Source organism: Chelonoidis abingdonii, chromosome 16 (genome assembly GCF_003597395.2).
Source record: "Chelonoidis abingdonii isolate Lonesome George chromosome 16, CheloAbing_2.0, whole genome shotgun sequence".
In the NCBI taxonomy this organism is placed as follows: domain Eukaryota; kingdom Metazoa; phylum Chordata; order Testudines; family Testudinidae; genus Chelonoidis; species Chelonoidis abingdonii.
In genome coordinates this window covers 23,988,730-24,014,607 of record NC_133784.1, presented here as the reverse complement: position 1 = coordinate 24,014,607, position 25,878 = coordinate 23,988,730, and the positions used below count along the sequence as shown (strand labels likewise).

The following is a 25,878-nucleotide window of genomic DNA, read 5'->3' as shown; positions in this document are numbered from 1 at the left end:
ACCAAAACAGCATCAGGTTCATGGCTGACTGTAAGGGCGGACACTATGAGTCACTTCTCAGGAACGCCACTGGCTGACCACACCAATGCCTGAGAGATTTCAAGGACGGGGGTGGGGGTGGGGGGGAGATAAGATGGACTAACTTTGGAATTAACTCTATTCTACACAATGAAGAATGCACCTGGTCTGAGAGTTGAAAGAATAAGAAGGGGCGGGGGATGCTAGGCTTAATCTACTCTCGTATTTTTCTTTATTTCTGTGACCTACTGGGCTACATTACAATGCTGTGCACATGACATGGGATATGGAGCTTCTCCTCCCCCTCCTCACCCAGGTCATCAGCTCAAATTCAGCCCATAATGGCTGCAACTTATTACTGTCTGATGGCTGCTTACTAGCTTTTCAGAAGTGAGCTGATGGGTTTCACTTCAGTTTCTGGTAGCAGAGATTAAGCATCTAAATTCACACCAGGGTTGGCAGCCTTAGCAGAGATATATAAGACTGGATTGGCCATGGACTCCCCTTATTCCAGATGAAGGAGGCAGCACTCTGGCAGAGCACCATGGACAGCCCATGACAAAGAGGAGCGTCCTAGCCACTGGATAAGAACATTGATGGTTATGCCAGAATGCTGAGATACAACATAATGAGTCACAGATCATTGCATCAGGAGAGCCTAGATTAACAAATATGTAATACCCTCAATAACTATTTCTCAATACAGCTCTTTCTGGAGCATACAAAGGGAGAGACTATTCTTGGCTTTGTCCTTGAGTAACAGAAGTTTATACAGGAAGAAAGTGGTTGAGCCACTAAGTAACAGCAACCATAAATTCAACACACTTGCAAAAAGATCATGCCAATGTGTTTAATATAAGGAAACATTCAGTATTACTGAGATCTATTATATTGCCCAGTCTATCCAGGGTAGTGGAAGAAGCATCACCGCTTGATTCATTAAAATCAGACTGGACAAAACACTGAAGTATATACTTTAGAGAACAATCATGCCTTGTCCAAGGGGATGAGCAAGATGACCCTAGAGGCTGCATCTCTAGCTTTATGCTCTCATATTGACGGTGTTGCTTAAATTATGCAACATTTTAAGTCTTGATTAATATTGTAAGTTAGTTGCCAGGTAGAAAAACAATATAAAGTAATGAAAAGCTCCACACAGTTAGGGCTCTTAAATCTGAGTACAATTACCATCACCTCCCATGGCTCATTTAGCCACTCCCCCTCAATTGTCTGGCTACTCTTTCTGAAGCTGCCTTCTTCATTCAAGAAGTTCTAGAGGACATTAAAAAGATGATTCTTACTAATTTCCAATAAACAGCTGCACCGTCAGGCTACTCAGGGCTTGGAGATGCTTCCAAGGAAATTCTAGGGGACGTGGGGGTGATACTTAGAATGCTTGAAGTAAATATGGCACCAGGCCTCCACAGCAATGTTAGGGGGCACTGTGGTAGTGGAGGGGAGGCACAAAACCAATACCCTGACCACACATGCTAATTAAAGATCCATGGCACTTTGTGCTAGAGTAGGGCTGGTAGCTCCAACATGATGACCAAATTCTAATTTAAGGAACTATATTCTGACTATTGAAATTCCCCCAACTGAACCCCAAAGAGAAGGCATTCCTTCCTCTTGCTAAAACAACCAAAAAGCTGTGTAAGTTTGCTGGTGCAGATTGGTGGTCATGTTCCCCTCCCACACCCCAAGAGGCACCTGCAAATCTGTAAAAGGTGAACACACAATTGGCACTTAAACAGTAGTGTAAAGAACTTTGGAACAAAGTTTCTAGAGTATCTGGTTAGGGCCTTTGTTCTATCAACTGGGATGGGACTTATCAAAGGACCAGGAGTACACCTGAAGTCCAGAAGGTTAACTCTGGCTGGTCGCATGGAATGTTTGGTTGGCCATAAGACAAACAGCCTCAGCAACTAGGAACACAGTGACACGGCCACAAACATATCTTCTGATTGCATTCTCAGTTGTTAATACCCATTCAGGACTTGGATCTGCTTTGGAAGGATGTGATTTGCCCAAACTTGTACAGCTGAATAGCTGATCTAAGGGCTTCTTGTAGATTACAAAACCAACATACCAATGCACTGCTCTCTGCCATTGAGAGGTGTCCATGCTAGAATATTTGTATTAGTAGCATAGACAACCAATACAGGGATTGTTTCCAACAGTAATAACAATGGTCTGATTTAGCCAAGTTTTTAAACACTCAAGGACGCAACACTATGGACACAAGAATGGCCACACTAGGTCAGACCAAAGGTCCACCTAGCCCACTATCCTGTCTTCTGACAGTGGCCAATGTCAGGTGCCCCACAGGGAATGAACAGAACAAGTAATCATCAAGTGATCCACTCCATCACCCATTCCCAAATTCTGGCAAACAGAAGCTAGAGACACCATCACTGCCCATCCTAGCTAATAGCCATTGATGGACCTATCCTCCATGAATTTATCGAGTTCTTTTTTGAACCCTCTTATAGTCTTGGCCTTTACAACATCCTCTGGCAAAGAGTTCCATAGGTTGATTGTGGAACAGATGGATAGCTGGGCCAAACCAGAGCAGTGTGGGGCCATGTGAGTACCAGGCAGGCAACATGAGTGAGCAGAGCTAGGCATCCAGAATTGGGAGGAGCTCCCCTAGTCTGGGAGGGCTGCAGAGTGCTGAGCATGGAGGACCCCGATGAATCCTAGACCCAAGATGGGAGCGTTGGAGCCTGTGGCTGGTGAGCTGAGGAACTGTGGGAAGCAGTGAGTCGGATGTACATCAGAGCTGCTGGGATGTGAGTGAGAGCAGTCAGAAGGCTGTTTGGGTATATGTGGACAGCAAGGGGCATTTGGAGGTCTGTGAGAGAGCTGGACAAGAGGGCATTCTGGGGAGCCTATGAGGTGGTGTCACTTTAAGGAAGATGCCCCTCCCCAATTTCCACAGCACATAGGAGCCCAAAATTCTTTAATCTGGGCCTGATTAGATATTAGTGGATCTTTAAGTGACCCTGCTGGGACAGTGTCTCATGCAGTTTTTAAAGATGTAATGCATTTTATCATCAAGTCTGGCTTTGTATGCCTGTCTGCTCCCTGGAAGTTCTTTGTAAAATGTTACAAATAAGAGAACAATAAAAGGTATGGGAGATTAATATTTCAACTCCTCCCCTGCCCTCCATCCCAACATTAGCAAAGCACTGCTGCCTTTAGTTCTGGATCAAACCCTGCACTCTCTTCAAACTTTCACAGCCATGACACATCTAGAGTTGAAATGAGACCCAAGTAAATCTAAACACATGGATACTATTTAAGCTTCAACTACACTTTCGTGGGACTTCAATAAAAAAAAAAAGACACACGCACACACAAATCAAGCAGCCGCCTGCTTTGCAGAAAGGGAAATGGTTCCCAAGATTATGATTCACACTGCAGAGCTAAACATGTTGTTATGAGATAATGGAGCAGCAAAGGAAAAGCAAGAACATTTCAGATGGACAAAAGTTACTGATCAACAGCTTACTAAGCACAAAGACAGGACACTAAGAAATCTATAGGATGCATTTTCACCCATTTTCTACAGAACCAAATATTGGCAGGGAATATTTATAGAAACCATAGGAGAGAAGATCCTGCAGCCATACCAAGCTCAGTGCCGTAGAAGGGAAGATGCTGAAGGCTTAGTGAGAGGCATGATGTTTAAGCCATCAAGGACTGATGCCCCAGCAAGAGTATAGGCTTTATAGCCAAGATACTACTACATACACACCTCCAAGAACATAAAAACAAGATGCCAGTGCAAACAGCACAGCACATACAGGCTCTGTACTTGGGCTTGTAAGTGCTTTGAGGCAAGGACCCTCTTTGGTCTGTATCTGTACAGCACCTGGCACAGGGAGGTCCTGGTCTACATCTGAGGCTCCCAGGCACTACCGCAATACAACTACTAAACAGCAGAAACGTGACTGCCTGCAGGAGGACTAAGTGGGATACACAACCTCCCCAAGGTCATCTGTTGCTGTGGGTCTACGGGCTGTACAGGGCCAAGATCTGGAGAAGGGGCGCTGCTGTGGGTTGGGCAGTACACAGGACACATGGGGAGCCAGGTGCGTCGAGGAAACATGCAACCCCCCTAGGGCAGAGATCCTGCTCCAGGCTCCACAGGGTCCCGCTAAAAGGGCATCAGTAAGGGATGGAGTGGGCTGGGGGGCGCAGCCCGGACCCCCAGGGATCCCCGGCAGGGCCAGGGGAGATCCGGGTGGGTATTGCAGCCCCGCCGCCCTTACCGTGGATGCCGGTCTGGTGAGCCATGGCTCCGCTCCCGCCCTGGCCGCTGCGTCCCCGGCAGGAAACGGCTCTGGCAGAAACACCGCCCGCTTCCGGGTTCCGCCGCCTCCGTGGGGCGGGACCTGACTGGGCTCCGCCCCCTGGGCAGGGCAGAGCGGGGCGGGGCCGCGAGGGGCCCGGATCCTGCACAGGCCGGAGACCAGGAGAGTTGTCGGGGTTGCGCGGGCTGTGCCGCTATGGGCGGAGCACCCAGTCTCTCTTAGCCAGCTGGGCATGGGCCCTACGGGGTCCCAGTACACGGGGAACGGGCTCGTGCCAGCTGGGGGGGGGGGAGGGATGGGCTGTGCTGGGCGCTGTACACACACCTTGTCCCAGCTTCTTCCCTGCCCAGCCCAGTGTTGGACGCTGCACATGCATCTTGTCCCAGCTAGCCCCCTGTACACTGTGTTAGGCACTGTACACACACCTTGTCCCAGCTAGCCCCCTGCATGCTGTGCTAGGTGCTGTACACACACCTGTCCCAGACAGCCCCTGCCCCACACTGTGCTAGGTGCTGTACACCTTGTGACACAGCCTCCACCCCACCCTGTGCTAGCTGCTGTATGCATCTTGGCCTAGCCCCTCCCCCACACTCTGCTAGGCTCTGTATGAACACCTCATCATAGCCTCTGCCCCAGGCTGTGCTGGACGTTGCACACACCCCTTGTCACAACCCCTACCCCACACTGTGCTGGGCACTGTACACACATCTTGTCACATCCAGCCTCTGTCCCACACTCACCCGAGAGTAGAGGCCAACACTGCAGCTGGCACATGCCTGGCAGAGCCAGGAATAGATCCCCGGGTTCTCAAGTCCCAGGTGGGTGCTCTACACACTAGGCCATGCTACTGCTCAGACCCTGCCCCGTGCCTGCTTGGGTAAAGGGGCACTGGGAGGCTGAAGCCAGGCCCAATAAGCTGTATCCCCGATCGGTGCCCACTGAACTTAGATATCTGCAGCATTGACAGAAAAGCTTCACTATGGTGGGACCAGTAGGAAAAGTGAACCAACATTTCAGCTTTATTATAGCCCTCAATAGACCCTGCTGGGAGCTGCCTAATAATACGGAAACCTTGACCCTCAGGGCCAGTCCCAAAGGTGCCCCTTCAAGTCCAGCCCTCTCTCAGAGAGCAAACAAACTGGCCTCAGAGGCCTGCACTGAGGAGCAGCCCTAGCTGAATTGCTGGCCAGGGTGAAAAATGTTTTCAGCGCTGCCCCCTCAGCCAAGCAAAAAAACCCCAACCCTACCAGCCAGGCAGCCAGAGAGCAAAATAAGGAGAGTGGCCAATCAGAGCAGAGGAAAAAGAAAAAGCCCAGAAGCACAGCTGCACTGCACCCCGTGCAAGTCAGTGTCCCGCCTGCCTACCCTCGTCTCAGCACTGCTTGGGCTGATGTCTTCCTCTAACCACCTGTGACTCCACATCCTGCCAGCTGGGGTTACTTCAGTGCCAGTTTTCTCTGCAGGCTCCTAAACAGACTTTCCTGACCCTTCCACCACATCCTTGACCTTGACTTCTCCAGATCCACTGGGCAATTACACAGCTGAGCTGCTCTTCTTCCCTTCTCAGTCTTGCTGTGGGCCAGCTCATGACCACTCCTGGCTCTGACCCTTTAGAGTTCTAGCTGCTGCTGCCTCGTGGAGATTGTTCCTTGATCACCCCTTTGCAGCCTCTATCCAGATGCTCACTATAACCCTTCCTGGTCATGATTGCTGAATGTCACACTGGGCCCTCTACTGACCAGATGCTGATCTGGGTGTCTTTCTCCTTCCTTAGATAACTTGTGGCTTGATTCATCTCCTCCAGCTCATCACAGGCTTGAAGACACCTACTTATGAGAATTGAGTCAATTCTTCACACCTGTGGCTCCAGGGAACCTAAACATTTCAATCCTGATGCCTGGCATGCTTACATATCCCCTCCCTCCTAACCTCTAGCCTTGCAGCCCCTTCTGCCTCTGCTCCAACTTTTATAGCTGGCTGCCAGAAGGGGCATGGCTTGATGCATCATTCATGCCTTCCTCTGCCAGCCAGGGGAAAGGAAGAAGCATGACAGGTGCTATGGGGATACTGGGCAGCATTGCTAGCTTTGGGAGGGAAATTGATTAAGTTGTGGGGCAGACTGTCAGATGTCTGTGCATGTTCCATACACATTTCATCCATAAGTGGAGGTTGTGGAGAAAGACCAGCAGCAGAAGGGGAATAGGGGCACAGGAGGGGAAGGAGAGCAGAGTAAAGGGAGAGTAGGGGGCAGAGTAGCAGTAGGAGATGTTGACTCAAGCTTCTCCCCCAAGTGGGTGACCTAAGGGCAATGATGGAGAGTTGGGATGGAATTGAGAGGAGCTGGTGGATTTTGATAGGGAGAGGGGTCCAGTTGGACACTCCCTTTGACATGTATACATATTGCATGCAGATTTCATCTGTATTGTAGCCACATTTTTCAGGCTTTTTGCCTTACCAACATGGTCTCTGGTCTAGATAAGGACATGAAGAGTCTGAGGAGAGACCCTAAGATTCCTAAGGAGAGGAGGCTGGGAACAGACGGCAAAAGAGAGAGTGTACGGGGGAGGCAGAGAAGGGCAGTTGAGTAATCCTGCCAGGGCAATATGGTGTCAAAAGAAGTTGAAGGAAGACATAAGACAAGGACAACACTGGAAAAAAAGGGGACATAAGAACAGCCATACTGGGTCAGAACAATGATCCAGGTAAACCAGTTTCCTGTCTTCTGACAGTGGCCAATGCCAGGTGCTTCAGAGGGAATGAACAGAACAGGCAATCATCAAGTGATCCATCTCCTGTTGCTCACTCCCAGCTTCTGGAAATAAGAGGCTAGGGACACACACAACATGGAGTTGCATCCCTGACCATTTTAGCTAATAGCCATTGATGGACTTATCCTCCATGAACTTATCTAGTTCTTTTTTGAATCTTGGCCTTCACAGCATCCCCTGGCAATGAGTTCCACAGGTTGACTGTACATTTTGTGAAGAAGTACTTCCTTTTGTTTGTTTTAAACCTGCTGCCTGTTAATTTCATTGGGTGAGCCCTGGTTCTTGTGTTACGTGAAAGAGTAAATAACCCTTCCTTATTCACTTTGTTCACAAAAGTCATGATTTTATAGACCTCTATCATATCCTACCTTAGTCATCTCTTTTCCAACCTGAGATGTCCCAGTCTCTTTAATCTTTCTCCATATGGAAGCTGTTCCATCCCCCTAATCATTTTTTTTGCCCCTTTCCGTACCCTTTTCCAATTCTAATGTATCTTTTTTGAGATGAGGTGACCGGAACTGCAAATATGGGTGTACTAAGGAGAGTACCTCTTCCCTAAAATTTAGAAAGGCCAAATTTTAGAGCACAACATGCAGTTTGCTGCTTCTCTCCCACTCCCTTCATCTTTATCTCCAGAAAATCCCCATTGCAGGCAGAGCAGTTTCTTTGCTGAATGAACAGCACAAAGATGCTCAAATCAGCTAGCACCACCTACTGGCAGTGACACCAGCTTTGCTGCTTAAGGAACAGGTTGTAAGTCACAAGACATAATACTCTCTTCCATGAAAGAATGTGTAGGAGGGGACATGGGAAAGAAGAGGAACTTCACAGAGGCCTTGTCTGTATTCAAAAACTTCCACTAGTGGAACCAAATGGATCTGACATAGATTCAGTTAAACCGCTGAAACCGCACTGTAGATCCACTTAAACCATTTTAAGCCCTTGCCCTTATACCAGTTTAGCTTAATTCAGTAAGTTACCAAATTAATACAAGGTGGGTGAGGTAATACCTTTTATTGGACCAACTTTGGTTGGTGAGAGACACAAGCTTTCCAGCTTACACGGCTCTTCTGACCTCATCAACAGAAGCTGGTCCAATAAAAGATATTATCTCACCACCTTGTCCCTCTAATATCCTTGGACCAACACAGCAACACCTACAGTACATACAAATTAATACTTACACAGGTGACAAAAACAAAGGAACAGGGATTATCTTTGTATTGTGTGCCTGTACGGTGCCTAGCTCTCTGGCGCTCACTGGGGTATCTGTACGCTGCTTCTGCCTCACTACCATAGTCAAACAAGCATCCTTCTCTGCTGCATTACCATCAACACCTAGAAGACTGTCAAACAGAAAAAATTTGTATAATCCAATGTGTTTTCACCATTTGTTTTCTGCTCTTGACTCAACTTGGACAGTGAAAAGAGTTTCCCTTTTTGCCAATAGTCACTTTCACTTCCTGGTCCTAGCAGAGTGGTTATTTGGGGGTTGTTAGAGGAAATGTCAAGCTAAACAAGAGGATGTTTTACTTCCAAATAGGAAAATGTTTGCAAGAGCTGATGGCAGCATTTAGCTCAAACCCCACATCTGGATGCAAAATTATCTGACGTCTCTTTAATTGAATCTTTTTATTTTGGTAGGCTTTCATGCACCTCTAGGAACAATGCAAATATAAACTGCAAGCCTCTGTGTTTCATCATTCTCTCCCTGGCCCTTACAAGTTTCACTTCTGCTTTTAAGTTTCATCAGAACAATTATTTTTAGTATATGTATCACAGCAACACCCAGAGCAGCCTTTGCTCTCCCGCAGTCTTGGACTGGTCTGGTCCCAGTCCCATTCTCTGGTGTAGCCCAATCATTTACATTGGCCTCTTGGAGATGTCTTTTTGGGGGCACAGAGAAGTTAGTAAACACACAAAAGGGGAGAGAAAGGAACAGCAGGGATAGAAAATCCAGTTCTGTCTTTGATGTTGACATTCCATTGCAATCTCACTGCTGAAAAGTTTGGGCCCAGCACACAGTCTCATTAGCCACTGCAAGACCTGGCAAGCTGGTACCAGCATTTGGCTGTTTGAATCATTGCATTGAGCTGCCTTTCTGGTCACAAGCTTACATCAGTGCTGCAAAATATACAGTTTTGGCTGGCTAAGACTGACTTGGATTAGGTAGAAGGAAGAAGGAGAGGGATAGGAAAGAGAAGAAATAAAGGTGGGAAGGAAAGGGACATATGGGGGAGACAAAGTCTTACGTCCCAGGTGGTAGTTGGGATTTAATCAGAGCCGGTGGAGGTGATAATGTCATCTGAGTCCCTCTGTCTGGCCTATTCTGTTCAGGACAGCTCCCAGGATTAGGACAAAAAAGGCACAGTGCTGGATCCTGGGGTTCCCCGTGTGTAGCTCGCTCTTTCTCTTGTCTCTGCCACTCAGCACTGCAGTAGCCAGATTTCCCCCAAAAGTCCTTCTTAGGGACCCCAAATGAGAGTGATGGGTGGAATAGATCAGCCTCTCATTACTTTGTTCACCAATTAGGCCTAATTTCGGACACAGCAATTTTGGTTTATTGATTTCCGGCCTCACACTGTTCTTTTTTACCAGGTATGATCTTAACATGGCTTGAATTATATCTGTCGGCCTTTGGTTTGGACTAATTCAGTCCTTCTGTCTCTTTTTTAGCACTTTTCCCCATCTACATTTGTTATTACAGGCTATTGTGATCTCGTATGAATGTTCACTTACTTTTTACAGCTCACAATTAGGGTACTTTGGAGGCCCAGGATGAGTGTGATCATCTAGGCTGTGCCTTCATTTGGAAAAAGGGGTATTTTTAACCAATGTCACAATCCTAGTGCAGACAAGGCAGTTGTAGTTTTAAGTTGCACGGTGTTGAGGCAAACTCTCGGCAATACAGCTTCTGAGTGAAGACAATGCCAAATTCCTTGTTTTCAGCTGTTTCTCCTTGAAGCCTGGAAAAGCAGCAAGAAGCAAGGGATAAAATCCTAGTGGAACTGAAGTCAATGGCACAACTCCCATTGACTTTATGGGGGCCAGGACTCCACCCCAGGAGATGGATTGGGCTCGAAAGAACTACTGAGTCAAGTTCTATGGGCTGTATTGCACAGGAAGTCATGCATGGGGACATGTCTACACTAGCCTTCACAAGTGGGATAAGTATCTCACATTAATCAGCACTCAATAAACTCTAGGTGAAAATAGGCTAGTGATGAAGACAAGGCCAAGGAGGAGATGAGCCACTGCCACATAACCAGCCAGTTTTCCATAGGCCATTATTGAGTGCTCTGGGGGCCACAGGTGGGGACTGCTGGTCTAGTAGGTAATGAAAATGCACAACGCCAAATGTGTATTAACTGCCCCATTTTCCATGGTGGGAATCATAACAAATGCTCTTGGGAAACATGGGCATTCAACAGCCAGGGGAGGTATCTATGTCAGATCTGGTGATAATACTTAGCACTTAGATAACTTTACAGACATGACTTAATCCCCATAACCCTCCAGTCCCCTGAGGTAGGATGGTAAATATTATCTCAAAGGGGGCAGCACAGACAGGACAATGCAACAGATTCAGAGCTGGAATGGAGTCCTGCAACGCAGCAGGATTGGGCGCTAAGAGATCCAGGCCTGGAAATCTGCTTGGAACTCATACAGCCATGAGTTAGTGAGAAACCAATACGTTCTCTGGGCTGGGGAAGGAAAGACTGTAGATGTGGGGTGAAAACCTTTGTGTAGAAGCCCAGAGAAGAGCAAGCAGTGTGGGAGTGGAAGAAATTGCTCAGTGCTTCGGGGGGATCCAGTAGTTTTGGAGGGTCAGAGGCCTATTTAATTTTAATTTGCCCCTTTACTAAATGACTTACCCAAGCCCATAGACATAGTCAGTGTCAGAGCTAGCACCAGCCTCAGAAGTTGCTGACTCACAGTCCTGTGATCAGACCACTACCCTTTTCTAACCTACATCAAGGACCTCTTTCATTCTGGTTTTGTCCTTCAGTGGTTGCTCAAGTTTGTACAGTGCCTTAAATGTGTCACTTTGACATCATCTTTACTAGCCATCAGGAAAACAGCTGTTCTACTGTTCCCTGTAGTGTCAAATATCACCAGGACCAAGGAAGTCTGCTCAATGGTTAGAGCACTAGACTAGGACTCAAGAGATTCAGGTTTCATTCTTGGGTGAGCAAGTTACTTCCTTTCTCTCAGGGCCTCAGTTCCCCACCTGCATAATGGTGATAACACCACTCCCCATTTGTTTGTCTCTAATAGGGTGACCAGATGTCCAGATTTTACAGGGATAGTCCCGATTTTTGAGTCTTTTTCTTATCTAGGCTTCTATTACACCCCCACCCTCGTCCCGATTTTTCACATTTGCTGTCTGGTCACCCTAGTCTCTAAGGTGCTACAAGGGACTCCTCGTTGTTTTTGCTGACAGAGACTAACATGGCTACCACTGAAAACACTCCCCTGTCTGTCCTGTTTAGATTGTAAACCCTTTGGGTAGGGACTGCCCCTCCCCATGTTTGTACAGAACCCAGCATAACAGGGCTACATTCGTGCCAATGCAAATAACCAAAGACGTCCGTTAAATAACAACGGGAACAGCCTGTGTGCGGTTCTCGGTATTGCGGGGGCTTGTGCAGAGCGTGGGGAGAAGCAGGGGGCGGAGTTCTTGTGCAGTCAACGCGTGTGTGCAGTTGACTCACAGGCACTGAGGTCACTGATTGCACAGCGCCCTGTATTAGCATTTATGACTCGTCCCACAGCAGCCAACTTCTGTTTTGGTCCCAGAGTTGTAGAGAGCAGTCGCGGGCACAGCACGAAGCTGACGTGGTTTCCTCCTCGCGTTCCTTTTTAATGTCTTCAATCTGGTTCAAGAAGCATTTTCTGAAAAGCGGATCCTCAACAAACCCAGGGAACGCCGAGTCCCTCGGGCGGGGGGCGGAGCAGCAGCTGCCGGCTGCCTCCCTGTACAGGCGGCCCAAGTTCCTGCGCGGAGTCTGCTCCGGGGAGAGGCTTCCGGGCAGGCGGCCTATCTACTGTCCCCCCCGGGACAGGCCGCTGCAGTGGGGGACGGGCTACGCGGAGTGAGTACCCTTTGCTCGGGGTTCCTGGGGGAGAATCCGGTGCTGGCGGAGCCTGGAAGACGCGTGTGTGAGAGTATAGGTCAGCTTACAGTTGGGCGGGGGAGCGGGAGCAAAACTGATGGAATCAGCAGCTTTAATGCCACAGCAGCTTTATATTGAGTGTCCTGAAGTCCCAGCCTGAAGCCCAGGAGGAAATGCAAATGCCGGCTCTTCATTCTATACTACGGCTTTTGTCCCCTCCCCTCCCCCTCTTTGTGTCTGTTGTTGACCCTGCCAGCAGATCTAATGTCTAACTTGCTATAGCCACCAGCCACAGTTCTAGTAACTGGGGTTTGGGGCTTGAAGTGCTGAGAGTCCTGACCCCTGTGGGAATGAGCCCAGGCTGTGCCAGGGACACGAAAGCAGGACGTCAGGACGGGATTAGAAAGATCTGCAAGTTTACTGCACCATGGTGAAATAGGAGCTTTCTGAAAACGTGCAGAGCAGTCAAGTCAGATCTTCCCCCCATTGCTACATAGTAGGCGAGAGAGAGGGTTGTCCTGTCAGGTGATGTGAGCATGTCAACAGAAACAGTGCCTGCACGCTGCTGCTGGCACAGCCCCTGGGGCCAGGAGATGGACTCCCCGAGCTCCCTTAGAGCTGCAAAAGGTGCAGCAGAGGCAGAGATGATCAGAACGACTGCCCAGTTAGGAGCTGCTTGGAGACAACCAGTGTTGTCTTCTTGGACTGCCACAGGGCAGGGCATCAGCAGCTGGTGCCAGGCCAAAGACTTCTACCCTGAAGGCCCCAGATCTTCCTGACTGCTAGAAAGGAAGCAAGAGAATTAGGATGCCATAGTGTTTCCATTTCTCTCCTGCCTGTCCTCCCAAAGGACTCAAAAGTCCTCTCCAGGGATCCCATCTCTGGTGAAGCTCTGCTGCTTAGCAGCACCATACAGCTGCTCAGGGCAGGAAGGGAAGAAAAAGAAAGGCAGTCACTTGAAACTGCAGGGAGAAGTTTACAGGCAGAATGTAACTATTGCTGTTGGGGATTGGCCAGGGTACCAGTGCAAGAAAGATGGCACCTTCTGGCAGCAGAGAGCTCCTTAGCCCAGGAGCGGGCAAACTTTTTGGCCTGAGGGCCATATCGGGTTTCTGAAATTGTATGGAGGGCCAGTTAGAGGAGGCTGTGCCTCCCCACACAGCCAGGCGTGGCCCCACCCCCGCGTCTCCTCTCCTAACGGCCCCCTGGGGACCTCTGTCCCATCTGGCCCCCCTGTTCTCTGTCCCCTGACGGCCCCCAGACCCTCTGCCCCTAACTGCTTCCCGCTGCCCCATCCAACCCCCACTCCTTCCTGACTTCTCCCCCAGGACCCCTGCTCCCATTCAACCCCCCTGTTCCCTGTCCACTGACTGCCCTGGCCCCTGTCCACCCCCCCAAACTCCCCTGCCCTCTATCCAACCCCTTACTGCGCTGCCTGGAGCACCGGTGACTGGCGGCGCAGCTGCTCCAGGACAGGCAGCCGCGCTGCACAGCACAGAGCACCGGGTCAGGCCTTGGCTCTGGAGCTGCGCTGCCCAGGAGCTCACTGATCCACTGCCCAGAGCATTGCACTGGTGGCACAGTGAGCTGAGGCTGTGGGAGGGGGGGAACAGCAGGGGAGGGGCCAGGGCTAGCCTCCCAGGCTAGGAGCTCGGGCTGGACAGGTGGGTACCGCGGACCGGATGTGGCCTGTGGGCTCTAGTTTGCCCACCTCTGCCTTAGCCTGTACTGGGGCAATGGCTCAGGTGGGCGAGGAAGAGTGCCCCTAGTGAATCAGTAGCATTGCTTTGTGTAGCACACAGGAGATTTCCCAGCCAAGTGCTCTCCACACCCAGTGCTGCTTAGCTGGGGAGATTTGACATGAGGCAAAGGTTCCATGGCTGTAAGTAAGAGCAAAGGCATGGGTTTAGCCCACCTTGCAACGGTGTCCTGTAAAGCCAGCCAAACCAGGCACAGGTGAATGGGGAGACAGGCAGCCTCTCAGGTGCCAGGATCCAAGCTCATCACAGAGCAATGTCAGCACCCCTGCAATTGCACTGAAATGAAGAGGGAGCCACTGTGGTCTTTGGAGGATCCATCCCCCCAACTTTATTCATTCGCACATTTCCAACAGGCCTTAGCCTCAGTTCCTGTGCTGTCATCACTCTTCGACTCTTGGAGACAAACCCTGAGCTGCTGTAAATCCGTTGGTGTAAATCCACACTACTTCAGTGAAGCTACGCCTGCTTCCTTCAGCTGAGGAGCTGGCCCTTCCTTTTGAATGTTCCTCCTGTCCTCTGTGGTGACTTTGTTTATATTGAGTTGCACAGGTCTACTAGAATCCTCAAAACTGCAGAGAACTGGTCAAACGAGGCTCTTCAGAGTAACTCCTAGCATTGGAATAGGCAGGCGGGGCTGCTCTGTGCTGTTGTGTCAGTCAGACTTGTAGGCAGGAGGAGGAGACATTAGTTAGCAAAGCAACTGTTTGGGCCTTGGCTGCTTTTTAGGGTTAACAATATTGCTGGTTGCAGAAGCTGTTCACTTCATCCCTGGCCAAGGAAGGGCCAAGTTCTCTGGCTTACTCTACAGTGCAAAGGGAGCAGAAACCTATCTTGATTCCCCTGGTGTGGGCTGAGTCCCCAGCAGGTGAAGAGCGGGTGGAACTGGCTCCTGTGCCCCTTTCTCAGTGTAGGGGGCGTGTTTGGGGTGGGGAGGTATATGTCTTGCGCAGATGAGGGGAATGGCTGGAGCACAAAGCTTCTTAGGGCCCCAGCCAACTAACATAATTCAGAGCAGCTCCGAGGCAGCTCTAAAATGTGCTGGAGCCGGGACCAAAGCTAAAAATCAAGGGTGTGTATTGGCTCCTTGCCATCTCCCCCTCTGCTGTGCCAGGCGTAAGCAGAGAATCAGGCCTGAAGCATCTGGATGGTAATGACTGCCTCTTCCACTCTGGAGAAGAGCAATGAGGGTTTAAAAGCAGTAAGACTGGCTGGAGAGCTCACAGACGATGAGACTCCAGTAGTCCTGTGCTGCGACTTTACTGGGCTTTATCGTTGGGCCACGTGTTCCTGTGGCTGTGCAGAGCAACTTACAAAAACCGTCTCCAAATCCTTACCTGAGCGGGTTCATCTCGGTGCTCAACACGAACAGCCCTGCACACCCAGGGAATCGTTTGGGGGTCAGTAGCAAAAGCATGAGTCTGGCCCTGTTGGTGTTAGGATGTGAATACCAGCCAGAACATGGAGAGAGAGGCCTTTAAAGAGGGCACACTGGGACAGATGCAGGCAACCACAATGACCATGCAGGGGCATAGACACAGCACAAGTCCTGGCGTAGGTACTAGTACCATGCCTGCCAGAAATGCCAGTGCTCCCGGAGCCAAGGTCACAGAGAGCCCAGGCTCTAACACAGACACTCCATGCTGTACACATAATAGATTATCACACTAAAATTTTCCGTATCTCCAATCACTTGCTGACATTTATGCTCTTAATAAAAAGCTTTCTCCCTCCCAGTTCAGCTCCTTCCTTGTTCGTGCAGTGACTGCATAATGGCCCTGTTTGTTAGATCACTGTCACATGACACAGATGACTGAGGTTGAAAAGGGAATGAGCGTGGTCTAGTGGTCAGAGCACAGGACTGGGGGGAATCAGGAAATCTGGATTCCATTCCTTGTTCCACCTTCGCTGCATGACCTCGAGCAAGGCCTATGTTTCCAAAAGCCTGCACTGATTTGGGCGCCTCTGGTTTAGGGTGGCCAACTTGAGACATGGTGAACTGGTTTTCAGAGGTGCTGAGCACCTACAATTGCAACTGACTTTAAAGAGATCTGGGGGTGCTCAGCACCCTGAAAGTCAGACCTTATGGATCTCAAGTTGGGCACCTGAAAATCAGTGGACACCTTTGGAAATGGAGGCCTTAAACTTTGTGCCTCAGTTTCCCCATCTGTAAAGGGTGTGTGTGTATCTAATGATACACATGCCTCTGAGGTGGGACTGTGAAGCTAAACTCACTGAATGTTTATAAAGCATTTTGGAATTTTGAATGGAGGGTGCTAGAGAATTGCAAAATACTATAATTATACATATAATCATTCAGGTTTTGCACCAGAATGGATACTGGAACCACCACCTATGTACACACCTGCACTACCAAAAAGAGCAGTGACTGTGTGCAATGACTGGCATCACTGACTCCTAATGCCCGGAACTCCTCCATCTCCAATAAATGACTTGGGGCTCTTCCTGGTAATTAGTTTTCTGTGTTTGCTCAGACTTCTAGGAGATCCATCCCTAGAATTGACTTGCCCTTGTGTGCTTCACAAAGCATTTCAGAATCCTGATTCATTGTCCCCCAAAACATGAGGCTAACTTTAAAATCATGAGATTTTTAAAAACTAAGTGTTGGATTCTTTGTATTTGCCTTCTGGCAGTTGAGCCATTGGGGGTCATGTTTCCCAGTTTTTCTCTGCAGCCAGGAGGGCCCGAAATAGTTTTTTTTAAACAAATGCAAGCTGAGATTCTCACAATCCCATGACTCCAGGAGCTGGGGTTTGAAGAACAGCAAATGCCATCAGACTCATGATAAAAATCACAAGAGTTGGCAACACAGCAATACTATAATATTCCCCAGAGGCTCTTTACACAAGTGTTTTGGATCTCGCATAATGGCAGGTGTGTATGTCATTTCCCAGTTAACTGGAGTGTCTGTCTCCTCAGAGTCATCAATGCAGAGAAATCGAAATTCAATGAGGACCAGGCGACATGCTGTCAGATATCTGTCAGGAGGAGGGAGATAGGCATGGAGGAGGAGCAGGACTGGTTGATTCTTTGCTCCAATCAGGTGATTCCATATGTTCTTTCTAATCTACCTGTATCACACGTATGGATGTATGTCTAGTTCCCCACTCACCATGGAACCTAGCTGAGTTGTCTGATCCTTCATACGCATCTGTTTGGATGATGAGCACCCATGCCTTGGCGTTCGGCTCAGGAAGCCTGTTCCAGTCCCCATGGGAGGCAATGGAAAGCCTCTCTTTCTGTGGGTTTTGGATTAGGCACTGAAAGAGGATATCTGAAGAAGCATGGCAGTGCCCTGGGGTGGAAGCAGCCACAGGCCCCATAGTATAGGTTCCACCATCTCTGGCTATCTAGATGGTGCAAGGACCACCTGCTCTGACTGTACAGATGGTATGAGTCTACCTGCTGCTGCCTTTCAAGAGTCCCATTGTGGGAGACAAACTGTTCTCAGTGTATCTCATTGCCGTCATGTGGCCAGTTGCTAGTAAACAAATATCCTTGATATCCGTAACTATGTGGCTCTCATTAACTACTCCAACCTGTTTTGCCATGTTATTTACCATCATTGGGCTGCTGTCAGTGGACTGTTTGTGTGTGCATCGTAGCCATGTGGGGAAAGGAAATTGTGGATGGCAAAGGATGACCAGCTTCAGCTGTGAATGAGAAATGCTGCCTCGTGGTTTTTAGCCATGCAGTGAGAGCATTAATGGTTTTGTTGGTTGTTTTTGTTAATGTCCTGAATTTCCCATGAAACACTACAGGTAGCGTGAACTCAGCATTATCCCTGCAGAGTACCACTGCGATTCTGTGCCAGGAGTAAAACAAGAATGTTCAGAAAACTTCCTGGGGCTCAGCACAGTCTGTATGTTGGGGAGGCTAAATGATGTGCTAGTGAATCTGAAAAAGACATGGGTTATGTATATGCCATGCTGGCAGGACGCATATATATGTATATACACAACCTATCAAAAGTTCCAGGCTGTGCTACTATTTGCACAGAACCCCTCTCACCTTCACTCTTCTTCTCACACTAGTATCTGATTGGTTATTACTGGGCCCTGTTTGATGGCCACGGTGGCCCAGATGCCGCAATAATCGCCTCCAACTACCTGCATTACTGCATCAAGCAGAAGCTAGAGGAGGTGGTGGAAGGCATCACTGAAGCTCAGCCCCCCATGCATCTGAGCGGCTGCTGCATTTGCCCCAGCGACTCCCAGTTCGTGGAGGAAAAGCAAATCCAGCAGGAAGATGTGGTCATTGGAGCACTGGAGAACGCCTTTCAGGAATGTGTGAGTGATCCTTCCATTGGTACCCAGAGAATTGCACCACTGCTGCTCCTCCCATGCCCAGTGTCAGGGATGGCCACAAACAATGAAGGCAACTGCTCAGGCCCCAGTGATACTCAAACTGGCCCCATTTCTCCCTCCATTGCTGCCACTGGAGGACAGTGAGGCAATTCTCCTCATCTAGCACAGCGAGGCCCAACTCTTACCTGGTGTCCCATAAACCAGTCTGCAGTGACACTGTCCAAACTTGAATCTGAAGCCTCCTGCAGGCCAAACGCCTTCCCTCTTGCTTGATCTCTCTAACACCACCCAAACATGCAGCAGTTTAGGCAACCCCTCTACCCACACTCTTAGTTTGGTTTAAGAGCAGCTTATTGTAGTTTAGCTTAAACCTGATCCTAATTGACATAAACTAATCTGAAGTAAACCTGGTCCAGACCAGACTATGTGTCCACACAACTGTTTTCACTGGGTTAACTGAATCTGTGTACATCCTGTCTGAACTAGTGCAACTGCACATATTTACAAGCCCTCAACTGGCCTCTGTTGAGACATTAAGGGGGAGACATTCAAGGGTATAGAGGAGATAGGTGCGCAATTCCCATGGACTTTCAACTTTGAAAATCTTCCCCTCAACTTGCTACAACACACTCAGGTGTCCAGCAGTTCTGCGATCTGTCACGTACTAGGGTCCTGCAGTGCTCCGGCAGCCAGAGCAATATCTTCATTCCCCACTATCGTTTTATCAGTTCTGTAGTCACCATCCTGGATTTAGTCTGTTGCCTTTCCTGAGAGCCACACTGCCACAGATCAGGTCATTAACTGGAGTTGTTCACATTAACAGGATGAAGTGATTGGTCAAGAGATGGAAGCTACTAATCAGTCAGGCGGCTGCACTGCTCTGGCTGCCCTCTACCTACAGGGAAAGCTCTATGTGGCTAATGCTGGGGACAGCAGGTGAGTTCCGACCCCAGCTCATGGTGCATTTTTGCAGGAGGCTCAGTGAGTGGGTACAGCATGCTGGCTTACGGGGTGCTGAGCACATGGATATGGCACACTGGGTTACCCCATTAATGGGTAAGATATATTCCTTCAGGCAGTGTGCAGCCCCTACAGAATTCCCTTGCATCCACAACGTGACAAGTTTACAGACAGACTGACAGGGCTATTTCTAACTGGCAGTGTGCAGATAGCATTGGGCTATTGAATATGAAAGGAGCTGCCAAGGGGCCCCAATGGCTTTGTTGGCTCTAGATCCATTAAGCTGCAGCTAATACCACCTCCAGCTGGGCCAGTGCGACACAAGCATTGTATATGTCCCTTCTTCCTGATACTGGCCTGTGGGTGCATTCAAATACAGAGCAGGGGAGGATTTTAGAGTCTCCTTATCAGTTGTGAGTCCATTGCTTCCTCCAACAAAGTTGTGTCATTCTTAAACTGACTAGGCCAAACTCTGCTCTAGTGTAAGAATGCAACTGCAATGAAATTATGGAAGTTACATCAACACTGAATAAAGCCAGCAGTGTCCATCTGCCCATACACCAAATTCATTCCTGGTGTAACTTTGACCTCGGTGGACTTTCACCTTCTGACACCAGTGATGAACTGGGCCCCAGGTGTTTTGGTGTGTACCTGACCCTGGGGAACAAAACACTCAGTAGGAATATAAGGGAGGAGGGAGCAGAGAGCGACTGTACTGCAGTTACTGACTCAGAGGAGGAGTACTGTAAATGAAGATTAAATTCAAGGTAAGAAAGCATTTTCCTGATGGCTATAAGCTTAGAACCGCCTCTCTTTTCCATGCAGGGCAATCCTTGTTCAGAAACAGAGTGTCGTGCCCCTGAGCAGTGAGTTCACCCCAGAGACAGAGCGGCAGAGAATCCAGCAACTGGTGAGTGGTGCCTTCTTTTAGCTGCCTGCATGTATTGTAATGATGAATGTGTGTGCCTGTGAGATTGTAGAGGTGAGCATGTGCCCTTCACCAGCCACTCCCTAGTCAGTGCCCCCAGCATCAAAGCTCCTCCAAATGTCATGGATCTTGTCCAGGCTGTCAAGAGCATCATTTGTGGTGCGCTGCCTCTTTGGTGCTGGGGAACTGATAAATGCAGTATGGCCAAATTAAGAAGGAGATCACCCCCTAACACCAGCTTGAGCAGGCAGTAAATGGAGCTCAGAAAATACAGGTTCTGTCAGCCTGCACTTCAGCCATAGTAAATGCCATACTGGAAGGTAAGGGGATCAAGCCCCCAAGAAGGAGTAATGATGGCTGAACCACAGCAGATCCTAGTGCATAATACCACTACTTAGCTCTTACATCGCATATTCAATATGTAGAGCTCAAGCATCTTAAACTTAAGTGTCATTATTCCTGTTCTACTGATGGGGAAACTGAGGCACCGAGCGATGACGAGACTTGTCTAAAAAAATCACATGGCACATCAGCAAAAGAGCAAGGAACAGAGCATAACCCCACTGCTGACTTCCAGCCCTGGGCTCCATTCATGAGTCCGGGGAGAACGTTGTCCTTAACCCTTGAGATGACAATTCCATTTTGATTGCTTTTCTAGGCCTTTCTCTGCCCCAAGCTCCTGGCAGACGAGTTCACCCGGTTTGAGTTCCCTAGGAGACTGAAGGGCAATGACATAGGGCAGAAGATCCTGTACCGAGATTACTCCATGGCTGGTTGGTGAGTCTCCAACGTGTAGAGATACCCTTGTAATTGCACTCCCTTCCCCGGGTGTCTCAGTGAGCTAACTTTTGGCAGTGAGGAGGTGTGCAAAGAAAGGGGAGGTGCTGGCCTGAACCCTCTGATCCTGAATGCTGCTTGTGAGGGGACAAGTGAATTTAGCACTGATGACAGGAGTTGGACTGATGCACTGTTGTGGTGGAGAGGGGACGTCAGGCTCCAAGGTAAGCTGCCCTGCCAGTGGACCTCAACATCTGCCCAGGGGCAACTAGCCTTGAGGAGGGAGTTTACATTAAATTCTGGACTCCTCTACTGCGAGTGCCAACAAGGGAAACTTGAGTGAGGCAGAATCCCAGCCACCAATTTGTTTTGTCACTGCATAGCTCTCAGATGGCAACCAGTGCAAAATGCTTATAGCCAGCTGATTCCCCCATTCCTTCCCCCAGCCCCTTTCCTTGCACAGAGTAGGTTGGTGTGTTTGCACTGGCCACATGCAGTGCAAGCAGTAAGGATAGAGAGACACAGCTGAGTTCAGTCTCCCTGGGCAATGCTGTTGCCTCACAGGAGGCTGCTTGTCAGCCATTAGCAAGCCCCCTGTTCTTGTCTATCTACGAGGAAGGGCAACAATGGATTCAGGACAGAGAAATGACAGTGCACAGCATAAAAGCCATTCTGCACCTCATCTCTCTAGGTATATGGCCAGGAAGCCCAGTCTTGGTGCACCAGCCGGGTGCAGATGGTGAGAAATGAGAGGGGAAGGGTCTGGTCTTGTCACTGAGGAACTGGACCAAGCCTCAAGAGAGCTGGGGTCAAATGCCAGCTTTGTGAGAGTTGTTGTGTAAGCTCAGCTGTATCACGTAGTCTCTGTGCCTGTGTCACAGGCAGTGTTGCGAGGCCGAGTTCACGGTTGTTGAGAGGCTCACACACTGGGTGATGGGCCCCAAAGAAAAGCCTTTAAGTAAATGAAATGCCAGCTGATGACATATTTATTCTAGGGGATACAAGACAGTGGAGAAAGCTGACCTCAAGTACCCTCTTATCCATGGCCATGGGAAGCAGGTAACTGAATTCGCTACAGACACCTACCCACTGGGAGGGCAAGAGCCTTACAAAGAGCATGATGAGACCCTAGGCCTGAAGAAGAGCCTTGAACCCAGCCCCACCTCCTGCAGACTGAATCTCCATAGCACCCCATGACCTTTGGTCCAAACCAAGGTCTAGTGGATAGGTGTATTCATGTCAATGAAAACATTCCACAGGCATTTGGCCCCTCTGACTTTTTGCTCATATTGGGCCAGGCAGAATCAGACTGTCTCAAGGGTTCTCTTCTCTCCCATCAGTCCCATGCTCTGTGCCAAGCGGCATGGCCTGTGGCCTTTTTGCAGTTCTGCCTGGGAAGGGGCACTGACACCCAAAGTCACAGAACTCCTTCAGAGCACTGAGTTCTGGGTTGCTCTGACACATGGCTTTGTTCCGTTCCAGACGCGCTTGCTGGGGACCCTGGCTGTGTCGCGAGGGCTGGGGGATCATCAGCTGAAAGTTATTGACACAGACATTGAAGTCAAGCCATTCCTCTCCTGCATCCCCCAGGTAAGTGACTAGGGGGAAGTGAGGATTGTGATGGTGAACATAAAAGAGTCTAGCTGCCAGAACTAGGGATCCCAATTTAGCAGAACTGGGTCATGGAACCTCCTTTCTGAAGCAGCAGGACTCAGCATAACTTGGTATTGGTTTGCATACTGCACAGCTTCCAGCAGGTGGTATTAATCCAACAGCACAGGCTGGGGCGGAGAGGACAGGGATAGGGAAAGTTTCACATATATTGGTCTGTTTTCATAGCTCAGGATTCTTTCAAAGGAGCAACCCCTTGCTCATTCTAAGCTTACCCATTCAGTGGTGCAGTCACTGGCCTTTTCTAACAATCCCCTAGAATGGTGCTAGTGCCTCAGCTTGTTATAAACCATGACGACTCATTTAGTTTGGGATTCAAATGCTCCTCAGGTTTCCTGACTATGGCAGAAAAGGCCACCCAAATGGACGTACCCTAGCCATGTGCCTTTAAGAAGTTCATTAAGCATGACCACCCTTAAACAGGGAAATCAAAAAGATAGAATTTGCTTACATATTTGAGGCCAAACGTACTAGAAGAAACATGAAGAATACCATTTGCTATGAACTAGAGCTGATGGGGGAAACCTAAGTAAATCACTAACTGTTCTCTAGGTGAAAGTGTTTGACTTTGCTTCACGTAACATTAAAGAAGATGATGTCCTTGTCCTGGCAACTGATGGCCTTTGGGACATTCTGTCCAATGAAGAGGTGGCCCAGATTGTCAGGAGCTTTCTTAAGGAAAACAGAACAGACCCATACAGGTAGTACTGATCTTTTCAAGCTGTTACTACCCCATGCAGCTGGCATGGAGATGAGAGGGCCTCTCTCTCTCCTTGCTTTGGCTGTGGGACTACTCATATTCATAGTGAAGACAGTTTTGAAGTTACAGATCACTCCACTCTCTGGCTAACATGTCTTGCCCCTGTGTGTTAAATTCAACTCTTATAGCATTAGCTGCTGTACTCAGACCACATTGGCTTATCCTCCCCCTCTCTTATGGAGCATTGTGGCCCTTCTGAACCATCAGCCAGTGTAGTCTGGTCAGATGTTTATCAGCATTCCTGTAACTACCCCAACTCACTGCTTATTCCCAAGCCCATGGACCAGTCATGCTTCTGGAGACTGTAGATATAGACACATGGGGAGGTAGCATAGCTCAATGGACAGAGCATGGGCCTGGAACCAGGGGACCTAGGGATTCCTGGCTCAGTCAGTCAGTAAGCCACTGACTGACCTTAGGCAAGTCATGTCACCACTTTGTGCCTCAGTTTTCTCATCTGTAAAATGAGAATGATACTGACCACCTTTATAATTATGATTAGCATCTGTGACAAAGCTCTGTTCTGATCTCTGTGGGTCCTCCCTTTTCTGGCAGATTTCACTAGCCTCAGTGACCCTCCATGTAGCCCTTTTCTCTCTAGAGGCAAGGGTCACAGCCTACAGAGCCATTTTCATCATAAGTTGGTGAGGAGAAGCTATCCTCCCTTGCATACTCTGTAGGCTCCCAGTCTCGGTGATTAATTGGAGGGGGCAAATGGGTGAGCCTGGACCCGCCCTCTACTCCAGGCTCCAGCCCAAGGACCCTAATAGTATCAGCCAGGGTAGCTGACCTTTTAGAAACAGGATGCATACAATTCCCAGGCTACTTCCTCTCAGCAGCCCCCACTTCACCCTTACCTCAGGGCCTCCTTCCTTGGGCCTGATAAAGCTTGTACTGCTCAGTCTCTCCAACAGGGCAACTTCCTCCCACAGCTCCTGACATGCGCGCCTACCTGACAGAGGTTTTTACTAGGTTCAGCCAGCCCCTGATTAGCTTCAAGTGTCCCACTAACCTAGCTGTCTCCACTGTTTTCTGGAAGGATCTTAATTGGCCCCAGGTGTCTCGATTAACCTGGAGCAACTGCCATTTGGTTACCATGATAACATTTGTTTAGCCTAGGGCTAGCATGCCTGTTTCTCACTACTTTCCTATAGCCATTCCCTGTCACACATCATTTGTGGCCCCAGTGCCATGAGAAAGAGTGGGTTGGTCTGAGCAAAAGTATGGGAGCTAAAAGCACTTCACTTCTACCTCTGCACTGGAAGACCTTTGAGGGGCCGGGGGAAAGCCATAACTTTTTTGCCCCTCTGCAAAATGGAGAGAATGATGCCTCCTTCATGGAGATGGTAAGAGGGTGTCAGTCAGGCTCCAGGTCATGCTTTGAACAATAGCAGTGCCATGTACTAAGTCCTTGAGAGAGAGATCCATGATAAACCCAAACTAACCTGGTTTTCTTGTTGCAGGTTTTCAGAACTAGCCAGGTGCCTAGTGCACACAGCAAGGGGGAAGAAGAATGGCCATCAGTGGATTTTGGATGACAACAGCCCAGCATCCTACGATGATATCTCTGCGTTTTTGATCCCACTATACAACAGGGATGCAGACTGTTAGTGTTGCGAGATATGAGAGAGAGATATTCATATATCCATGTAATATTATAGGTCTTTGAGGCCTGGTATTAATGACACATGCTTGACATGAATGCATGCATTTCAAGTTAGCAACCGAAGCAAGGACCTAAGGTGAACGTCTATTAGAATTCTGTGCAAAAACAATCTTATGTTCCAAGAAAAATACAGAAAGTCATCAAAAAAAAAAGGAAACAGCAGATATAAAATTGTATAAGAATTGGAGGAAATTCAAATGTCTTGAATTATGGCAGCCTGCCCAAGATTCTCTCTTTGGAATTGTGCGGGTAGAAGGCCTAGTAAACAAAGGCAAAGAACGGATGATGCAAGGGAATGGACTATAAGTGGATGCTTATGATTTCTGCAGATCAGAATAACTTATTGATCCAGAGTTCTGTATGGATACAGATGTGGTTTCACCGGCTCCCTGCGTCTTACGATTTTATCCTGATGGAAGGAAACTTGACTAACCCTTGGGCCCATTCTGACCTTTGCTCTCTGGTATAGTATGTTTGGGGTGTGAATGTGGAGTGAGTAAAGATTTGTTTTGTAATCGAAGAGCATTTAGATTATATTATACCAACTCTGTGTCTGGTACCTGCTTGCTCCCCATCCCGTAGGGAGACCTCTGTTGCGGGTTTATCATCATCATACAGAAGCTCTAGAACTCTTGCATAATAGGGTTTTATGACTAAGTAGCACTAAAGGAGACAGGTATACTTCAAAGAACACTGTATGCACACTTACTGGTAAGAGGAAGAGTTACTGTATAATCAGGTACTGGAACTGTGCCAGCTTGAGGGGAAGAGAACTTTCCTTTTGCTCAACCCACCGACAAAACAAAACT

General features: G+C 48.7%; 2 protein-coding genes across 4 annotated transcripts in view; one reads left to right on the top strand and one right to left on the bottom strand.

The window, feature by feature from the left end:
• Nucleotides 1–4,386, bottom strand: part of TWF2 (twinfilin actin binding protein 2) — a 99,132-nt gene extending 94,746 nt beyond the window's left edge. Inside the window, exon 1 of the mRNA XM_032805781.2 lies at nt 4,296–4,386. Within this exon, the coding sequence (XP_032661672.1) occupies nt 4,296–4,320 (25 nt within the window). The 5' untranslated portion in view covers nt 4,321–4,386. The remainder of the gene's footprint in view (nt 1–4,295) is intronic.
• A 7,461-nt stretch (nt 4,387–11,847) lies between these two features.
• On the top strand, nt 11,848–25,584 carry PPM1M (protein phosphatase, Mg2+/Mn2+ dependent 1M). 3 transcript variants are annotated; one of them, XR_004377217.2, is made up of 10 exons: nt 11,848–12,201; nt 16,920–17,043; nt 18,035–18,289; nt 19,131–19,243; nt 20,093–20,177; nt 20,854–20,972; nt 21,051–21,196; nt 21,968–22,031; nt 22,455–22,562; nt 23,196–23,344. XR_004377217.2 is itself a non-coding variant. In XM_032805858.2 (10 exons), exons 1-10 carry the CDS (start codon nt 11,972–11,974, stop codon nt 25,012–25,014), a joined length of 1,395 nt encoding a protein of 464 aa, XP_032661749.1. In that variant the 5' UTR covers nt 11,854–11,971; the 3' UTR covers nt 25,015–25,584. The 3 variants fall into 3 exon arrangements, 2 of the variants coding, with proteins under 2 accessions (XP_032661749.1, XP_032661751.1); XM_032805858.2 differs by lacking the exon at nt 21,051–21,196 and adding an exon at nt 24,867–25,584 and having other exon boundaries at nt 11,854–12,201; XM_032805860.2 differs by lacking the exon at nt 21,051–21,196 and adding an exon at nt 24,867–25,584 and having other exon boundaries at nt 12,008–12,268.
• The last annotated feature ends 294 nt before the right edge of the window (nt 25,585–25,878 follow it).

Coding starts and splice junctions, on each gene's coding strand:
- PPM1M (XM_032805858.2), top strand. CDS start 11,972: ATGTCTTCAATCTGGTTCAAGAAGCATTTTCTGAAAAGCGGATCCTCA. Junction 17,044..18,034: donor TGATTCTTTGCTCCAATCAG/GTGATTCCATAT, acceptor TTCTCACACTAG/TATCTGATTGGTTATTACTG. Junction 20,178..20,853: donor GGCAGAGAATCCAGCAACTG/GTGAGTGGTGCC, acceptor TTGCTTTTCTAG/GCCTTTCTCTGCCCCAAGCT.